The sequence below is a fragment of the Oryctolagus cuniculus genome, chromosome 11, assembly GCF_964237555.1.
Source record: "Oryctolagus cuniculus chromosome 11, mOryCun1.1, whole genome shotgun sequence".
Classification (NCBI taxonomy): Eukaryota; Metazoa; Chordata; class Mammalia; order Lagomorpha; family Leporidae; genus Oryctolagus; species Oryctolagus cuniculus.
Window position 1 is genome coordinate 12,476,385 of NC_091442.1, and position 18,680 is coordinate 12,495,064.

Genomic DNA, 18,680 nt, shown 5'->3' on the forward strand with positions numbered 1-18,680 from the left:
GTCTGAATCCAAGAGCCAGGAGCTTCTTCCAGGTCTCCCATGTGGGTGCAGGGGCCCAAGGACTCGGGCCATCTTCTGCTGCTTTCCCAGGCCACAGCAGAGAGCTGGATCGGAAGTGGAGCAGCTGGGACTCAAACTGGTGCCCGTAAGGGATGCCAACACTACAGGCGGTGGCTTTACCTGCTACGCCGCAGTGCCGGCCCCTCTCAGATTAAGTTCTGAAATTTAATGCCATGATGCCAATTGGATATTGTTAAAATGGGACCTTATTTGTCTAACCAAACAATTATTGGAAGCGAAAATATGTAGCCTCAAAACAGTTAAAAAAATCCAAAAATTTTTTTCTGCTATAATGATTTTGAAAGGCAGAGTGATGAGTTGGAGGGGTAGAAAGAGAGAGAGAGATCTTCTGTCTGCTGGTTTACTCTTCAAGTGGCCCCAATAGCCAGGTCTGGTCCAGGCTAAAGTCAGGAGCTGGGAACTCTGCCAGGTCTCCCACATGGGTGGCAGGGGTTCAAGTTCTTGAGCCATTATCGGCTACACTCTCAGGCAGGTTAGTAGGAGGGTGGATTGGAAGCAGAGTAGCCAGGACTCTTAATTGGCGCTCTGATACGGTTTGCCGGCGTCCCAAGCAGTGGCTTAACCTGCTGTACCGTATCGCTGGTCCCAACTATTATGATTTTTATGTTCAGTGACAAGGAATACTTCTGTTTTTTGAAGCTTAATTTTCATTTGCTAACGACTGTGTATAAAAGACTGGGTCCTGTAACTTGTCAACACTGTAGAATTAGAAAGCAAAGAGAAAAATCGAAGAGAACAATAATTTCTCATGTACATTGTTTGATGTGAAATCAATGAGGGCAGAGACTTGCTGGTTTTACAGTGGCTAGTCTTCCATTCTGGTAAGAGTGCTTGGATGACTGCAGATAAGCCCTTCAGATGTATTACTGTAATTTTAATGAAGTATTTTAGATTTTTTTTATTGATGGGCACACAACCAGCATTCTACAAACTGGGCCTTGCGTTTTGACCTGATTCTAGTAGGGCTTAAGAAAATGGATCAAAATGAAAAATGTTTGTAGTCTCTCTCTATTTAAGGTAACTTGGCTTCTCAAAGGAGTAGCAGAATACCACTCCCTAAGCTTTATCCCCCCTTGGCACCCAAGGAGCTGTCTCTTCTGTGTCGTCTTCAGCTGCAGCCAAGTGTCACCCTCCAGCTGGTTTTGGTTAACGACATCTGCAGGGTACAGACGGGTCCAGGTTTCATAGTATAGTCGTGTATTGTCAGTCTTGGAGTGGAGTGGACCTATTACATTGGGTCCTATTGAAAATAAAATGCAAAACCCAAATGCAGCTGGGCCCCCGAGTTTCAATAACCAGTCAACAGTAGAAAGTGGACCCGACTTGGAGCTCCCAGCGTTACCCTTTGTGGAAGCTTCTAGACCCGTCTTGTCTGAAGAGTTGTCATCAGTTCTGCGCCCTCTGGGCGTCCGTGGTGGGCTTCCACAGCAGTGACGGGTTTTGCCTGTGTATCTTCTCTTCTGCAGACAGACGCGTTTCAGAAGCCCGTGCCCTTGGAGCAGCACCCTGACTATGCGGAATACATTTTCCATCCCATGGACCTTTGCACCTTGGAAAAGGTTGGCGTCCATCCGAGGGCCTCCGCGTTAGAGCCCACAGTTCCCGAGATGACTCGGCAGCCTCCGCCACCTCCCAGGCTGCTACCCAAGCTAGATTATTTCTCCGCATTTCCCCGCTCCGAACTCTCGATCCCCTGACTTCTCCCCTCCGTACTGTAGCCTTCCCCCACGGATGGCAGTGGAGTGTGAACACTCACTGACGATGCTGCTGCGAGTGATTCTAGCTTTTCGCCCACAAGAGTCGTAGTTCTCGAGAATTAGCGATGTGATTGATGGGTGCCTCCCCTCTCTTCTCTGTCTGTCGGAGGTGCTAATGAGAACAGCAGGAGGAAGAAGAGAAAATTAAGTGTCTGGGAAATCTCTGAATTAGCAATAAAGATGTGGCTTCTTAGAGCTTGGCGTACTCTTCTGTTAAGGATATTTCTTTAATGCCTGAAGGTGTTTTTAAAAATTCATGCCAACATTCCAGGATGAACAAAATCAACTTACATTGTAGATTGTGCGTATCGGAGCTGATTTTCAGACTGTGGTAGCAACACAATATAGGTAATAAAAACCACCCATGAGGAGGCAGCATTGTTTCACATTCACCTTCACTGCCAGCCCCCAAGCAGTGAATAATCCCAGCAGGTTTTACTCATGGTGGAGTGGGCGAGGGAAGGCAGTCTACAAAGGCAGGGCTGGAACCTTCGCTTCATCAGCCGACAGCTTTGGAACGGAGGGGGGCTCCTTAACTTACCTCCGTGTCGCCTTCCGTGGAGTGGGGCTGATGAGCAGGACTGCACTGAGCTAACAGTCGGCTTGGCCTGTGCAGACCACGTGGCTACGAAAAGCCACGCAGGGTCCATCAGAGGGAGCTGCCTGGTACGTGGCAGCAGCCCCCGGTGAAGCAGATCACGTTAGTGTGGTGGGTCAGTGAGGTAGGGTTAGAGACCTCCAAAACAGTGGCCTCTCGAGCCCCGGGTGAGAGCATGAGCGAGGTAGGCACAGGCCTGCTAACCACATCGCCTGGGGTGCGGGGGTCTTGCCGGGGCTGGTGCTGACTCCGGGGGTGACGCTCTGTGGCTTTTCTTCCCAGAATGCTAAGAAGAAAATGTACGGCTGCACGGAAGCCTTCCTGGCGGATGCCAAGTGGATCTTACACAATTGCATCATTTATAATGGGGGTGAGTGGCCGCGCCGGCGACCGAGGGTGTGCGCGTCGTCTGTGCCGTGCGCGTTGTCTGTGCCGTGTGTTCCACGTTCTCCCCGCCTTTGGAAAAAGCAGGCTGCTGCTTGCGTGTCTCAGAGCGAGGACTGAGAACAGTGTTCCTGGATTGCTGGTGTGTGTGAACAGGTTAGCGATTCCCGGCCTGTTAAGGTGGGAGCTGCTGTGCTAGTGGCTGTGGGCCCAGGGTGCTGCTTATCTTACTATTGTTTACAGAACCTTTCTTTAGTGAAGCTGTAATTGCATACAATAAAACAGGTTTTGTATGTGTATTTGGTTGCCTTGACAGATGTTCCCAGATGTCATTGGACATTTAGGCAGGGTTGATCTTTGATCTGCTGATTCACTCCCCAAATGCCCACTATAGTGTTGAGGTGGATTTGTTCTGAGAGGAGGAGCGTGGTGGGGGCAAGAGGCGTGGAGTCACCACACAGACCCGAGGAGTCGGGTAAAAGTGGGCCAGAGGCGAGCAGCCCACAGACTCATTTCAGTTGGTACAGCAGCTTATATAGCCAAGGCAGCCAATCCAGTCAAGGGGCAGTCTGTGCCCTAACCAATCACAGCCTGTTGCCAGGCAGTTTCCGAAGCCATCCAATCACACCCTGTTGCCAGTCAGGCTCTGTTGTCCTGTGGTTTCCAGAGCCATCCAATCACACCCTGTTGCCAGTCAGGCTCCGTTGTCCTGTGGTTTCTGAAACCATCCAATCACAGCCTGTTGCCAGGCAGTTTCCATTGCCAGCGGCCATCTTGGCGTGGCCTTCTCATTCCACCACGCTATAGCCAGGGCTGAAGCCAGGAGTCTGGAACTCCATTAGTGTCTCCCACGTGGTGGTAGGGGCTCAAGCACTTGGACCCTCACCCACTGCTTTCCCATATGCATTAGCAAGGGGGCTGGAGTGTTGACAGAACAGTCGGGACTTGAACCTGCTCTCGGCTTCCCCCACCCTGCACCACAGTGCTGCCTGCTGCATTTCTGTTTGCTCCTTTCCAGCAAGCCTGGTCCTTCAAGGGAGCCGCAGTTCTGCTTCCCGTTACTCTGGATTGCTTTCTTTCCTGGAATATCCTGTTCGTGGAGTTACAGAGAGAGCTCCCAGTGGCTGGCTGTTTTCGCAGTGTCCTGTGTTTTTGGGATTCGTCTCGTGTTGGGGCTGTTTGTTCTTTGTTGAGTGGTTTTTCACTACACACATAACACAATCTATCCGTTCCTTTGTTGGTGTTAATACTTGGGCTGGTTCCAGCTTTCGGGTGTTAGAATTTAAGCTGCTGTGAATTTCCTTGTACAGGTCCTTATGTTTTCATTTCTCAGGGGTGATACCTGGCAGTGGTGTTGCTGGGTCATTGAGCAGGTTTATATTTATGAGGGATTCTGCCAGGCCGTTTTTGCAGGCAGTTGTATCATTTTGCACTCTACCAACGTGTGTGTGTGTGTGTGTGTGGTCTCCCTGCCCACGTCCTTACCAGCTCTTCAGTGTGTGAGGTGCTGTGGTCATTTGAATTTTCCTTTTCCTAATGGCTTACTGGTATTGAGCATCTTTTAATGTGTTTGATAGTGATGTGTATAGCTTTTTTGTGGGTAAAACGGTCCAATCTTTGGCTCATTTTGAAAGTTGGGTATTGAATTACAGTTTTCTTGTCTTCTGGCTGATGTTCTGTCTGTTGTGTTTCGGTGGATGTAGAGGATTTAGCCTCCTGGCCTAGTGAATTTCCTCGTTCCTCTCCCGTTCTGGCATGTCCTCTGCTCCTCCAGCTTCCCCTCTTCCTGTCTACCTGCTGAGCTGTCTTCCCGGGTCCCCCTGCCCCGTTTCTGTGGTCCCCTGGTCCCCTGGTGCTTACTCCTGCTGAGTCATTCTTCCTAGCTTTGCCTTCCTGCATCCTCATCTTTCCGGCTCAGCCTCTCAGTCCTCCCAGAAGCCTTTGCTGGTGTCCCGGGCCACGCTCGCTGGGCATGGCAGCATTTGTCAGTTTCTGAATGATGCTGTTGTGTGTCTGAGTTGCTCGCTAGGCTGTGAGCTCTCTTAACTGCAGACCACCGTGTCTTGTTCCCCTCCCGCACCCTGTTCCTTTGGGCCTGGAAAGACTGCTCCCTGGCGTTTGCAGAAAGGTATAGGGGCGGGTACGTGTCTGTTTTAGGTGCTTGCATCATTAGCTCTGTAGCAGAGCTAGGGGTGCTGGGGTGGGAGAAGAGGCACTAGGCAGTGAGGATTTATATGAAGGTGACAAACAAAAGCGTATGGAAAGGGCTCTGTGCTCATACCCGTGGTTGAGGTCAGGTGAACAAACAATCCTAGCACAAGCCAGGATGACCACGGGCATGAGGTGGGCTCTGGCTAACGGAGGTCACGGCCTTCTACCTGGTCTGGAGAGGCCGCTGTGGGTGGCTCCTGTGCCGGAGGGGTACAGAGTTATCTGATGTCCTGAGTTTTCAAGGGAAGCCACAAATACAGGTTGTGTGTGTGTGTGTGTGTGTGAATTCTTGTCAACAGTTTCTGAAAATACCAGATCAAAAAAAAAAAAGCGACCGTTGGACCTTTGTCTTCCTCTGGTTTTGTGCAGAGGTGAAGGATTTAGAGTTCAAAGTGGGGCCGGATGCCCACGCCACTGGCTGAGTGTTCTCCGGGGCCCCTGGCCTGCCTGTTAATTCAGTGACCTAGAGACGCTAACATGGAACTGCTTTTCCGCACACCCTTCTCGGTTAGAATCTGAAATGAAGGGTTGAATGAGGCCCCCTCCCACTCACTGGAGCCTTTAGAATGCCAAAGCCCTTTTCAAAAAGGAATCGGTGATCGGTTGGAAAACTCCTACAAAGTGCGTTTCGCAGAAAACGACGTTGACCCACCAAAGCTTGGTTGACTTGGATGGGAGAAGTCACAGAGTTTGAAATATTTTTGGGAGCCAGAAGCTTCTGGTTTTTAACCCTCGCGTCTTAATCCTGGGGGAAAGTGGGTTCAAAGGTTGTTAGCGGACGCACGCGTGTTTCCATTAGAATTAACCCTATTTTCTTATTCCTTTAGGAAATCATAAATTGACGCAGATAGCAAAAGTAGTCATCAAAATCTGTGAGCACGAGGTACGTGTTTCCCAACGACCCATTTAGAAGTTTCTGGACTGAAGGGTCGGGGCGGCTAAGGTTTCCTTTTGCGACGTCGCTCCGTGGAAATCTGCGGTGTCTGTAGATTCGGGAGGTACAGACGGTATCCTCTGTCTTCAAGAAACAGGAACGCAACGAAGAAGGCCCCCACTGTGTTATCAGCCACGCTTGCCGGAGCAGTGACGGAAGGGAAGAAGAAATGGGCTCACCTCTGAGTCTTCCTGGTGGCCTGGACAGCACCATTGTTGCTGTGACCCTGACCTGTGTCTGTGGCATTGAATTCAGAGCCCTGCGAGTCCTCTTGGGGCTTTAACTTTTGGAGGCAGGGTCTCTATCGTCTGTCAGAGTGGCCTGGTCTCTTGGAGAATCCGTCCCTTCTTATGTGGTGGGAGTGGGCCCTGCGGGCTGCTGGGCTGTGAGGCCCTGTGGTTGTGGGGCTGGCTGTCAGGTGAAGTGTGGGTGGGAGGCCTGCGTCATCAGAGTCCCATCATAAGAATGAAACACTGAGGTGCACCAGCCTTCAACCTGTGGCCGCCATTCACTACCCCATCATTCATTCATTCATTCATTCATGTAGAAGAAACTGTGTTTGAATACCAGTGGCATCGCTCCCTGTCTGTTTATGTAGAGTTGTTTTTTTTTTTTTTTTTTTTTTTTTTTTTTTTTTTTTTTTTTTTTTAAGACTTATTATTTATTTGGAAGTCAGAGTTACAGAGAGGCAGAGAGAGAGAGGGGTCTCCTAACTGCTGGTTCATTCCCCGAATGGCTGCAATAGTCAGAGCTGGGCTGATCTGAAGCCAGGAGCCTGGAGCTTCTTCTGGGTCTCCCATGTGGGCACAGGGGCCCCAGCACTTGGGCCATCTGCTGCTTTCCCAGGTGTATTAGCAAGGAGCTAGACTGGAAGTGGAGCAGCCGGGACTAGAACCCGGCTCCTGTATGGGATGCCGACACTGCAGGCTGCCACAACGTATACAGGCAACAGGCTCCTACTTAGAGTTTCATATTCTGCTTGTCACCAAGTTCAGTTTGTGTATTTTCTGTTTTCCCCAGGATGAACAAAAGTTTTCTTGGCTGCATAGTATGCCTTGCAGCCCTTGGGTATTTATCTGCGGACTGCTCTTTCACCATTTAGGCAGTGCCCAGGTTATCAGCATTTTAGCAGCAGGGTGATGCATGTCATTGCGCTTCCCTAGTGTAAGTGTTATTTATTTATTTATTTATTTATTTTTGACAGGCAGTTAGACAGTGAGGGAGACAGACAGAGAGAAAGGTCTTCCTTTTCCTGTTGGTTCACTCCCCAAATGGCTGCTACGGCTGGCGCGCTGCGCTGATCCGAAGCCAGGAGCCAGGCGCCTCCTCCAGGTCTCCCGTGCGGGTGCAGGGCCCAAGGACCTGGGCCATCCTCCACTGCCCTCCCGGGGCACATCAGAGAGCTGGAGTGGACAGAACCGGTGCCCCAACCGGGACTAGAACCCGGGGTACCAGCGCCGCAGGCGGAGGATTAGCCTAGTGAGCTGTGGCGCCAGCCCTTAGTGTAAGTTTTAGAAATACAGTTGCCAGGGCAGAGGTCATGAGCGGGGCCACGGCTGCGGGCAGGCGTCTCTTGATTGTTTTCTGGAAGAGCTGTAGACAGCTTGTGGAGCAGCCAGGAGTGGACGAGCCTGGGAGCCCTGCTGTGTCCCTCCCAATACCGGACGTTCTGACGTAAAAAGTCTCCGTGTGTTTGTTTTCCTGGCGGCATTGGGTGGAAGGAGGCGCTGCATTCTGCTGTTTGTTCATTTGTTCGTCGTCTGTTCATTGACCTGTTAGGTCAGTTGGTCTTCTGGGTAATTCCTGAGCTCCTGTTGGGTGCATGGTACTCGCCTGATGACAGGAGACGGAACAGGGCGGACAGTGGTGGGAAGGCTACGGCAGCTACAGTGCAGCGGGCAGGTGCCTGCACTTAGGAGCCTGGCCCCACCGCTTGGCCCCGCTGACCCCTGGGGCAGGTTGCTCTGCTCCTTGGGCCTCATTTTCCCCCTCTCTAAGTGGGAATAACGGTAGTGCACCGCTGGGGTTTGTGGAGGGTCTGAGTTCGTCCTCATGGGGCACCGAGGATGTCCGCGCACGCTGCGTCTGCAGCACACGTTAATCTGTGTGTCGGTGACTGTGTCACTGGCGGGGCTTTCGCTTTGTTTCTCATCAAGAGGGGCTTCAGTTCTGAGCCAGGAGGTTGCCCCAGGGGCGTGGGGGGTGGACCATAAACCAGTGACCGAGCCTTCAGATGTTCATCAGTGGGAATGAAAGAGGGGTTTGGTGTTGGTGAACACCATGGTTAGAGATGTGTACGAACTGAGCTGGGCAAGCAGGCGAGGCCAGTGAGGCCGGCAGGAAGCCAAGGTGAGCTCAGGCTGGTGGGCAGAGGCCACATTGCACGTGGCCGTGGGGGAACCAATCAGATTGTTTAGATTTTTTTTTTTTTTTTGACAGGCAGAGTGGACAGTGAGAGAGAGAGAGAGAAAGGTCTTCCTTTGCCGTTGGTTCACCCTCCAATGGCCGCCGCGGTCGGCGCGCTGCGGCCGGTGCACCGCGCTGATCCGATGGCAGGAGCCAGGAGCCAGGAGCCAGGAGCCAGGTGCTTTTCCTGGTCTCCCATGGGGTGCAGGACCCAAGCACTTGGGCCATCCTCCACTGCACTCCCTGGCCACAGCAGAGAGCTGGCCTGGAAGAGGGGCAACCGGGACAGAATCCGGCGCCCCAACCGGGCCTAGAACCCAGTGTGCCGGTGCCGCTAGGCGGAGGATTAGCCTAGTGAGCCGCGGTGCCCGCTAGATTTTTTTTAAAAAGATTTTCTTTATTTGAAAGGCAGAGTGAGTGAGAGAGAGAGAGGGAGGGAGGGAGAGAGAGAGATGGATCTTCCATCTGCTGGTTCATTCCCCAAATGGCTGCAACGGCCGGGGCTGGGCCAGGCTCAAGCCAGGAGCTTCCTCCTGGTCTCCCACGTGGGTGCAGGGGCCCAAGCACTTGGGCCACCTTCTGCTGCTTTCCCAGGCCACCAGCAGGGAGATGGGTAGGAACCATAATGGGTGTCAGAGGCCATGGCTTAACTCGCTATGCTTCAGCACCAGCCCTCGGTTTAGATTCTGTTGTGAGTTCCTCAACCTGGCACTGTTGACAGATGGGGACCCTGCACGGATCCCTCCGTGTCCCCAGTCCTGACTGCCAGCCCTGCCTGGAGGTGGTGAGGGGAGGGAGGAGTTAGCCTGCTCTGAGGAAGAACCACCGGGCCCCTGGGGAGTCCTTGGGAAGGCTTAGGCAGGGGGAGCGCAAGATGGGGTCCCTGCGTGTTAAGGAGGACCCTGGCTGCCGGGTTGGGGATGGACAGTCACCCAGGGGAGAGTAGAGACTGGCGGGCCGGGGTGGATGGCCGGGGTGTGACCCAGAGGGGGTGACAAGGTGGGCGTCGGTTCACCTTGGAGGAGTTCCTGCTGTGGGCTCTGCTTGGTCAGCGGGGTCCTGTGTATTGGTTGCTGTGGAGTGCCACGTTCTAATGTGTTTTTGCTTTGCAGATGAATGAAATTGAAGTCTGTCCAGAATGTTACCTGGCTGCCTGCCAGAAGCGAGATAACTGGTTTTGTGAGCCTTGTGTAAGTTGGGTTGCTTGCCTTGTTTGACCCCTGAGCTCCGGTGGTGACCGCGGCACAGCTGTCTCCCGGGGACTTGGGGATGAAGTTTGAAAATGGGGAGTGATAGGAGCCTGGGTGGTCCACGCTGCTGGGCCCCGGAAATGACATCACGGTGTACTTGATTCCCTCGGGCATCGGCGTGGGGCAGAGTCTGAGGTAGCTCACCGAGGTGTGGGACGCGGCGGCGGGGGGGGGGGAGGTGACACGAGCCTCCCGCCAGTGTGTTCACACATCGTGTGCACCTGTTTTACGATGTTTGTGAATTCTTCTCTGGATCAGTTCCATGGTCTCTCCAGCTGTGTTTTTTTTTGGGGGTGAAGAAAGTCATCTTAGTGTCCCCCAGGGGTCTGCCTTCTGCAGGCTGGAGCTGTGCAGAGAAAAATGTATTGTCGGCGTGGGAGGGAGGTGGGGGGCACTGGGTCAGGTGCAGAGATGGACCAAGTAACGTGAGAATCCTGAGCTGTGTTCATCTCTTCCTGCCCTCGGAGGTGCACACGTGAGCAGCTGAGGCTCTGGGCCCCGATGAAGAGTAATCGGGGGCTTGGGCCGCCCCTCAGTGCGTGCTGGCACCATGCACGCTTCATCCAGCGTGCCGGGGCTGGGGTGGCTGTGCCCATGTGGCACAGGATGGTGAGCTGTCCGGCTCCTGGCCAGCCAGGTCATACAGCGCAGCCAGGGCCTAAGCTGGTTCTGCCAGCGTTTCGTTCTGAGGCTCCCCACTTAAGCCCCTTTGCAGTTCTGGTCCCACGTCTGGACCTGGCCCTGATGGAAACTGGTTTTTCCATCTGCCGGCCCGAACCCCCTTCCACCGGCTCTCTCCTCGGGGTGCACCTTGCTGCCAAACACCTCCAAACTGTGTCTTTTCTTTTCCTAGAGCAACCCTCACCCTCTGGTCTGGGCAAAGCTGAAGGGCTTTCCGTTCTGGCCTGCCAAAGCTCTGAGGGATAAAGACGGGCAGGTTGACGCCCGATTCTTTGGACAACACGACAGGTAGAGTCCCCTTTTATTGTATCCTTGGATAAGAAAAGAGGTGGAGGCTACGGCGATTATTTCCTGTTTTATTGTCATGGTGATGCCAGCTGGTGATCTTGGAGTTGAGGGATATTTCCCTGCGCTGGGCCAAGCCTGGGAATGTGTGGGCTTCAGATCTGCCAGGGACATTAGAAGATAATCTTGCCTTCGGGCTTCCTGTGGGTGAGACCAGCGTAGGCCTTGCCAGTGGGTTGCTGCTCCTTTTGGGCGGAGTTTTCCGGGGTGAATTCAGCCTGTGTGTAACACTGCTGTTCAGAACAATGCTTTCAGGGGTCAGAGTATCTTCCCAGACGACTCGCGTCTCACAGTGCCGAGTAGTCGGCTCCTCTGGCCTTTGCGCTGAAGCTGTGATGCGGCGTGGCAAGGGGGCGGGGGTGCTGTCTGCACAGGTGTGCACCTTCCCACGCTCCCCGTTCTGTCCTCTCACTGCAAGGTGAATCATTCCGCCATCAGCAGTTCCCGGTACCGCGGCCCCCTGTGTGCCTGAGCGCAGCAGGTGCATACAGACGAGGAGCCGGTAATATCCGGTTTCTCTTCTAGTGGGTAATGTTGTGATTAAAGGAGGCAGAACCCCACCATGAAGTGGGGAAGTGTAGGGGAGAAGATTTAACATACTTAGAATAAAAATGATGTACCTACCCACATACAGCATATATATATTTATATTCACAGTTTTTATTATAAAGATTTACTTGTTTATTTGAAAGGCATGGAGAGGGAGAGGGAGGGAGAGAGAGAGAGAGAGAGAGAGAGAGATCGCCCATCTGCTGGTTCACAACCCAGATTGTGCTAGGAGCCAGGAACTCCGTCTGGGTCTCCCACGTGGGTGCAGGGGCCCAAGCACGTGGGCCACCTTCTGCTGCTTCTCACGTGTATCACCAGGGAGCTGGGTTGGAAGCAGAGCAGCCAGGACCTGAACTGGTGCCCTGAGTGGGGATGGCGGCTGCGCCACAGCGCCAGTCTCCGCGGGGCTGCTTTCAGCTCCGCTTACTGAGAAGAAAACTGTACCCCAGGGAGGGTGATGCTTCGCTGCTGGCCGCACAGCTCTTATGCAGCCAAGCAGGGCACAAAACACAGCCCTGTGATCTCTCTCTCTCTATTTTTTTAAGATTATTTATTTGAAAGTCAGTTACCCAGAGAGAGAGAGAGAGAGAGAGAGAGAGAGGGAGAGAGGTCCTCCATCCGATGGTTCATTCCCCAATTGTCTGCAACCGATCCAAAGCCAGGAGTCAGGAGCTTCTTCCAGGTCTCCCACGTGGGATCAGGGGCCCAAGGACCTGGGCCGTCTTCCACCGCTTTCCCAGGCCACAGCAGAGAGCTGGATCGGAAGTGGAGCAGCTGGGTCTTGAACTAGCGCCTATATGGGATGCCAGTGCTTCAGGCCGGGGTATTAACCCGCTGCGCCACAGCGCTGGCCCCTGCAAAAGCATTTTGAAGTCCACACAAACTCAAAGCTCATGGAAGGGACAGGCATTCTGTATTCCCTATCACTGTGCTGGTTTGAGTCCTGGCTCCTCTGCTTCCGATCCAGCTTCTTGGTCACGTATCCTGGGAAGGGAGCAGAGTGGGAGAGCAGGATGGAATTCCGGGCTCCTGGCTTTGGCCTGTCCCAGCCCCATCTATTGTGTGGGTGTCTGGGGAGTGAACCCGTGGATGGAAGCCGTCTCACTCTCTGTCACTCTGCCTTCCAGACAAGCAAACCTTTAACAAAAAGCCCATGGAAAATGCTTGTTAGGAAGAAAGATGCGTGGACTTCATAATTCTTTTTTGCACAAGATAGACTCATTTTGTATTTCATTTCTCATGAGTGATTTTGAAGTCCCCTTGTTCTCATTTGCTGCTCTGGGCTCCTCCCCCACATAGGGGCTCATCCTGCATTCTGGGATGGCCCAGCTGAGCCTCACTCAGGGACAGGAGTCGCTTGCCCAGGGGATGCCCGTAGGGTCCGCTGGCTTCTCAGACGTGTCCCCGTCTCACCTGGATCCGGGTCCACTGGGTGTGCACACGCACAGGCTCACCTTGCAGCCCGTGTCTCTGCTCAGCCCTCCTTCCCTCCCTCCGGCTAGCCATGTGGCTTTTCAGGTCTGGGCAGAAAGACAGCTGTGCATCGAATGAGAAGCTGGTGATTTCCAGCACTCTCGGAGAGTGGCTTGCTCTTTGATATGTTTTGGTTTTGGTTTCTGTTTCGGTTCAGTATCACCAAAGATGGCACACCAACCACCTGTGCTCTGAATCCTGCCCGGTGGATATGAATTCTTCTTTGGAGGTTTTCTTTTAAAAATAGGAATTAGTTGTCAAGTACTGGAATTGGGGCAAAGCGTACAGCTGGAGCATCTCAAATCTGAACATCAAAAATGCCCCAGTCTGAAACTTCCACGGGCCAGCGTGGTGCCAGGAGCAGAAAGCTCCCTCCCTGACCTCGTGTGACGGGTCACCGGCAGAGCGCAGGTGCATTACATCTTGTTGACGGCCACCTTCTGTGGGCACGGTGCAGATGCGTGTCGTGTTCAGACTTGGGTTTCACCCCCAGGAGTGCTCATTATGTAAATGCAGATGTTCCAGAACCTGAGCGACACCTGGGACACTGCTGGTCCCCAGCTGAGGCTTCCGGTGGGCGATGGTCAGCTTACCAGGTCAGGAGCCCGTGTTTCCTAAACCTCGTGGCCTCGGCAGTGGAGTCCAGGTTCCGGCTGCTCACTGTGGGCAGCGCTGAGTCGGTGCCTCTTTGTCCCTGGGAGCTTCCCGCTGGGCTCTCTGCCCCCACTGCTATGTCCCTGCCTCGACGCTGCGTGACTTTGTCCGCCTCGACTTTGTGTGACGTCTGATGGTCCCTTTGGACAAGCTCCTTCCCACCGTGTCCCAGCTGCAGACTGGTGGACACCGGGAATCCTGAGGGGTCACCAGTGTGTCCTGATGTCCGTGTTTCGCCCCTGCTGCCACCGCCACGGCCCTGTGGAATCCCCGGCTGGACCCATGACGTGGCCACTGGCATTTCTGCTGTCTTGATTCCATGGGGTACGCTGGGGTGTGGGGTGCTGATGGCAGGAACATGAGTGGTGGAAGGGGCACCCCCGAAGGTGGGCTGGTTTTGGCGATTTGCCATGCGAGTTATCACACGTTCAGTACCATGCGCTCTTGGAGAGTGCCGTCCTTGTCCCCTTTGGAATGGTGATGAGAAAAGCAAGCTTCCTGTCCACGTGGAGCCGAGTGAGGCTGGGGAGTGATTCTCTCTCTTTCTTTTTTTTCTTGTTTGACAGGCAGAGTGGACAGTGGGAGAGACAGACAGAGAGAAAGGTCTTCCTTTGCCGTTGGTTCACCCTCCAATGGCCGCCGCGGCCGGCGCACTGCGCTGATCCAATGGCAGGAGCCAGGAGCCAGATGCTTCTCCTGGTCTCCCATGGGGTGCAGGGCCCAAGCACTTGGGCCATCCTCCACTGCACTCCCTGGCCACAGCAGAGAGCTGGCCTGGAAGAGGGGCAACTGGGACAGAATCCGACGCCCCGGCGGGGACTAGAACCTGGTGTGCTGGCGCCGCGCCGCAAGGCAGAGGATTAGCCTAGTGAGCCACGGCGCCGGCCCACTAATTCTCCTTTGAGAGGTGCAGTCTAGGCCACAGTGGCTGGTGTGCTGCCCTCCGCCATCAAAATCCCAGGATGGGTTCTATTTTTTAAATTTTTTTTAAAATTTTTAAATTATTTTTTATTTTTGAAAGCAGGTTAAAATGACAGTGTATCTAGCCTTTTCCCATTTTAGGAAAGTTTTTTTGTTGATATTCTGTCCTGAAGACGGGACGTGTCAGCTCAGTGGATCATTAACAAACCAATCAATCTGAGTGGTTTTCAGAAAACGGAGTAAATAGTCCAGAATCCTGGCGGGGCCCCGCGTGGCCGTGCAGCAGGTTAACCTGGCAGCATCCCTGTGAGCTCCACTCCAGCCCAGCTCCTTGCTCATGGGCCTGGGAAAGCAGCGGAAGACAGCCCAAGTGCTTGGGCCCTGCACCCGCGTGGGAGAGCCGGGCGGGATTTCAGGCTCCCGGCCTCCACCTGCCCCAGCCTTGGCCACTGCGTCCATTTGGGGGGTGAACCAGTGGATGAGAGCTGTCTCTCTCTCTAACTCTGCCTTTTTCATAAATAATAAATCTTAACACCACCACCACCAAGGACTGTGGCCGGCGTGCTGGGCTCGCTGGTGTTGCATTAAGGCCGCACGCAGCAGCCGTGGCTGCCTGGCGGTCAGTGACGCTGTCTCTCTCGCCCTCCAGGGCCTGGGTCCCCATCAATAACTGCTACCTCATGTCCAAAGAGATCCCCTTCTCTGTGAAGAAGACGAAGAGCATCTTCAACAGCGCCATGCAGGAGATGGAGGTGTACGTGGACAACATCCGCAGGAAGTTCGGCGTCTTCAACTACTCCCCGTTCCGGACGCCCTACACGCCCAACAGCCAGTACCAGATGCTGCTCGACCCCAGCAACCCCAGCGCCGGCACCGCCAAGGTGGACAAGCAGGAGAAGGTGAAGCTCAACTTCGACATGACGGCCTCCCCCAAGATCCTGCTCAGCAAGCCGGTGCTGGGCGGCGGCTCGGGCCGCAGGATCTCCCTGTCCGACATGCCCCGCTCCCCGCTGAGCACCACGTCCTCGGTGCACACGGGCTCCGACGTGGAGCAGGACCCCGAGAAGAAGGCCACGTCCAGCCACTTCAGCGCCAGCGAGGAGTCCATGGACTTCCTGGAGAAGAGCACAGGTCAGCCCCTGCTGGAGGAGGGTGGCGGGGGCCCCGGGGGCAGGGGCCGGGGTTTGCACCCCAGTGCCCAATGGACCCAAGGCCGGCGCCACGCCTCAGCCCCAGAGGGGCCCTGCGGGGGTTCTGCTCCCTGGAGCTGAGTTTGACTGAGTGGCCAGGTGGGGTACTTGCCGGGAGGGACCCAGTAAGGAGAACGCGCTCCCCGGGAGGTCATTTCCGGCACTGGTGGGGATGGCCGGATGTCCTCCAGGGGTCAGGTCCAATGGCATGCTTCTCAGGTTAATCACATCGACCCCCCAGGATAGCATTCTTTCCCAAGAATTTTATGTTAATAGAAAGTCAGTTTCTCTGTTGAAAGCCTGGCGGCTCAAGTGTTGCAGAGATGTGAGAGGCAGAGATGGGCCGCAGGCTCATCCCGCGGCCGGCAGTCGCCCTGTGTTCGTGAGACGGGCTGGGGCAGAGTGGTGAGGACGTGGCTGCTGCTCTCACCCCAGCCTGCCACTCCGGGCCGTGTGGCTCTGGGCCGGGCTCGTAACCACCGGTGCTTGGATTTCTCCATCTGGAAGGTAACCGTGGAAACAGGCCTTCCTCTAGGTCCTCGTATGGAATGAATCAGCACACACAGGTCTTCGAGCAGCGCCCGAGGCAGACGGGCAGAGATCCGGCTGCTGTGCTCCGTGTCGTGTCGCTGCCTCCCTGGGTGGGTCCGAGCAGGGTGCAGTGCAGCCGATGTGAGAGGTTGGCTGGGAATCCACGCGGTGATGGTGACTCGAAGTGACCCCTCCCCTTCGGAATTTGGTCACGTGGTAATGATATGGCTTCATTGCTTGCGTAAAGAAATGGTTTTGCCCTCATTTTTCCCAAACCAGCATCTCAGTGTGTTCTCTGGGGGCAGTGGGGCTTCTACCCCGGTGTGGGGAAGGAAGGCGGGGAGACCGTCGGTCGGTCGGTCAGTTGGTCGGTGGGAGCCCCCCACCCTGGCTGCCGGGCCCTGGCCCCTGCTCGCTGTGCTGGCGGGGGCCCCGGCTTTGCAGATCTGAACGCTGTTCCGTTGAAATCGGAAATCTTCAGCGCTTAGGTCTCAGGTCAGAATACCTTAGGGAGGACCCTAGAACGAGTAAAGCACGCTTCCAGGTGCCCCCCCAGCCCAGCCTGTGAGCCCCGGAGAGCCTGCCCCTCCCCCCCCATCAGAACTGCTCCGGGAGCCGAGACCACGACGTCCGTGATGACACGCGGGGACCTCCTCGGCGGGGAATTCCGCGCGGTCCGTCCTGGCCGTGCTGCTTCTTGGGCTGTTTGAAGGCGGTGCTCTGCCCCTGCCTGCGTAGTGACCAGAGGGGCAGAGGGACGCGTGGCTTTTGGTTTTGCAAAATAAGGCCGTGATCTCTCCTGTTCTGCTTCATAACCCCGTCAGCCTAGCTGCTCAGGTTGGGCTTCATTCTAGACTGATGTGGGCTGTGTTGACAGAATTCTGGAAAAATCTTCCTTTGCTCCCTTGTTTCTCCTTTCTTTTTTAAAAAGATTTATTTATTTAAAGTAAATTTTAAATATTTAAAATAAATTTAAAAGTTACAGAGAGAAAGAGATCTTCCATCTACTTTTTTTTTTTTTTTAAGATTTTATGTGTTTATTTGAGATGTAGAGTTACAGACGGTGAGGGGGAGAGACAGAGCGAGGTCTTCCTTCCTCCAGTTCACTCCTCAAATGATCGCAATGGCCAGAGCTGCGCTGATCCAAAGCCAGGAGCCAGGAGCTTGTTCCAGTTCTCCCATGCAGGTGCAGGGGCCCAGGGACTTGGGCCGTTAACAGTGAGCTCTTCCATCCACTGTTTCACCTCCCAAATGGGTGCAGTAGCCAGAGCCGAGGCAGACTGAAGCCAGGAGCCAGCACTTGGTCCGCTTAACCGACTGTGCCACAGTGACGGCCCCGCCCCCTTGTTTCCCACTGGAGTCCTTGAAGTCCTGGTTTTCTTCTGAGAACATGGTGCAGGTTAAGCCAAGTTCACGAAGCCTGGTACTCAGTCACACAAGCCTGGTTAAGTTCCTGGAGCTGTGCACTGGGAAAATGCGCGTTTTAATGTGGGGAGGAACTTAGTGGGTCATCGTTGCCTGACCTTGCTGTGTGACCTTTCGCGATATCTCACGACATAGGTAATATGGAGCCTGCAAGTTAGCTTTGTCCTAAGCTAAGCGGAGCGTGTGATTCTCATGCGTTGCTTTTTTCCCCCTAATAAGCATGAAACTAATACATAGCTAGTAAAGTAAACATGTTGGTGTGTGAGCCGCTTTGAAAGGAGAGAGGTGTGGAGATCTTCAGTCTGCTGGTTTACTCTGGGCCAGGCTGCAGCCAGGAGCCTGGAGCTCCATCCGGGTCTCCCACTCAGGGTAGCAGCAACCCAAGTACTGGAACCAGCACTTGCTGCCTCCCCGTGGTACCCAGCAACAGGCAGCTGGGTTGGAAACGGTCAGGACTGGAACCCAGAGACGTGGTGTCCCAAGCGGTGGCTAAACCACTGCACAACACACACACACACACACACACACACACACACCCCGCTTTATAGGAGCAGGAGGATGCGTGGGACGTTCAGTTGACTTCCCTCCTTCCTTGGGAGGTAACAAAAGGAGAGAGAGAGATGACGTCGGACTTGGGACAAAATTCCTGCACGCTTGAGTGGCCTTGTGGGTGAGAGGTGAGTGGGTTCCAGTAGATTTAAAAATCTTCTGGGGCCGGCGCTTTGGCGCAGTGAGTTAACACCCTGACCTGCCGTGCCGGCATCCCAAATGGGCACTGGTTCGAGGCCCGGCTGCTCCGCTTTCTGATCCAGCTCTCTGCTGTGGCCTGGGAAAGCAGTGGAGGATGGTCCAAGTGCTTGGGCCCCTGCACCCACGTGGGAGACCTGGAAGAAGCTCCTGGCTCCTGGCTTCAGATCGGTGCAGCTCCTGCCGTTGTGGCCATCTGGGGAGTGAACCAGTGTATGGAAGACCTCTCTCCATCTCTACATCTCTCTGTAACTCTTTCCAATAAATAAAAATAAATCTTTAAAAATCCTCCTCCAAGAATGTGACCCCCGCTCGGTTTGTCCGTGGATCTCTGCTAAGCCGAGAGCCACTGGGTAGCCGCGGAAGAGGAGCGCCTTCCCTGTGTGGGGCTACGCAGTCCGTGCTGCAGGCCGTGGGGCATTCGTCACATCTGTGCACCCTTTAGCCCCGAGGTTGCCGGGGACAGGTGGAGGCTACGACACTTGTCGACTGACATGGGATCTGGATTGCGTGTTAGTCGCATGTTTCCTGAACTGTTAATTT

At 54.4% G+C, this 18,680-nt stretch overlaps 1 protein-coding gene across 36 annotated transcripts in view; it reads left to right on the forward strand.

Annotated features, from left to right (window-relative positions):
• ZMYND8 (zinc finger MYND-type containing 8) overlaps positions 1–18,680 on the forward strand; it is a 105,176-nt gene that overhangs the window by 46,496 nt on the left and 40,000 nt on the right. For all 36 annotated transcript variants that reach the window (XM_070051734.1, XM_070051728.1, XM_070051736.1 and 33 more), the window contains 6 exons: positions 1,548–1,640; positions 2,719–2,806; positions 5,859–5,914; positions 9,484–9,561; positions 10,475–10,590; positions 14,894–15,375. In XM_070051734.1, the coding sequence (XP_069907835.1) occupies positions 1,548–1,640; positions 2,719–2,806; positions 5,859–5,914; positions 9,484–9,561; positions 10,475–10,590; positions 14,894–15,375 (913 nt within the window). The remainder of the gene's footprint in view (positions 1–1,547; positions 1,641–2,718; positions 2,807–5,858; positions 5,915–9,483; positions 9,562–10,474; positions 10,591–14,893; positions 15,376–18,680) is intronic.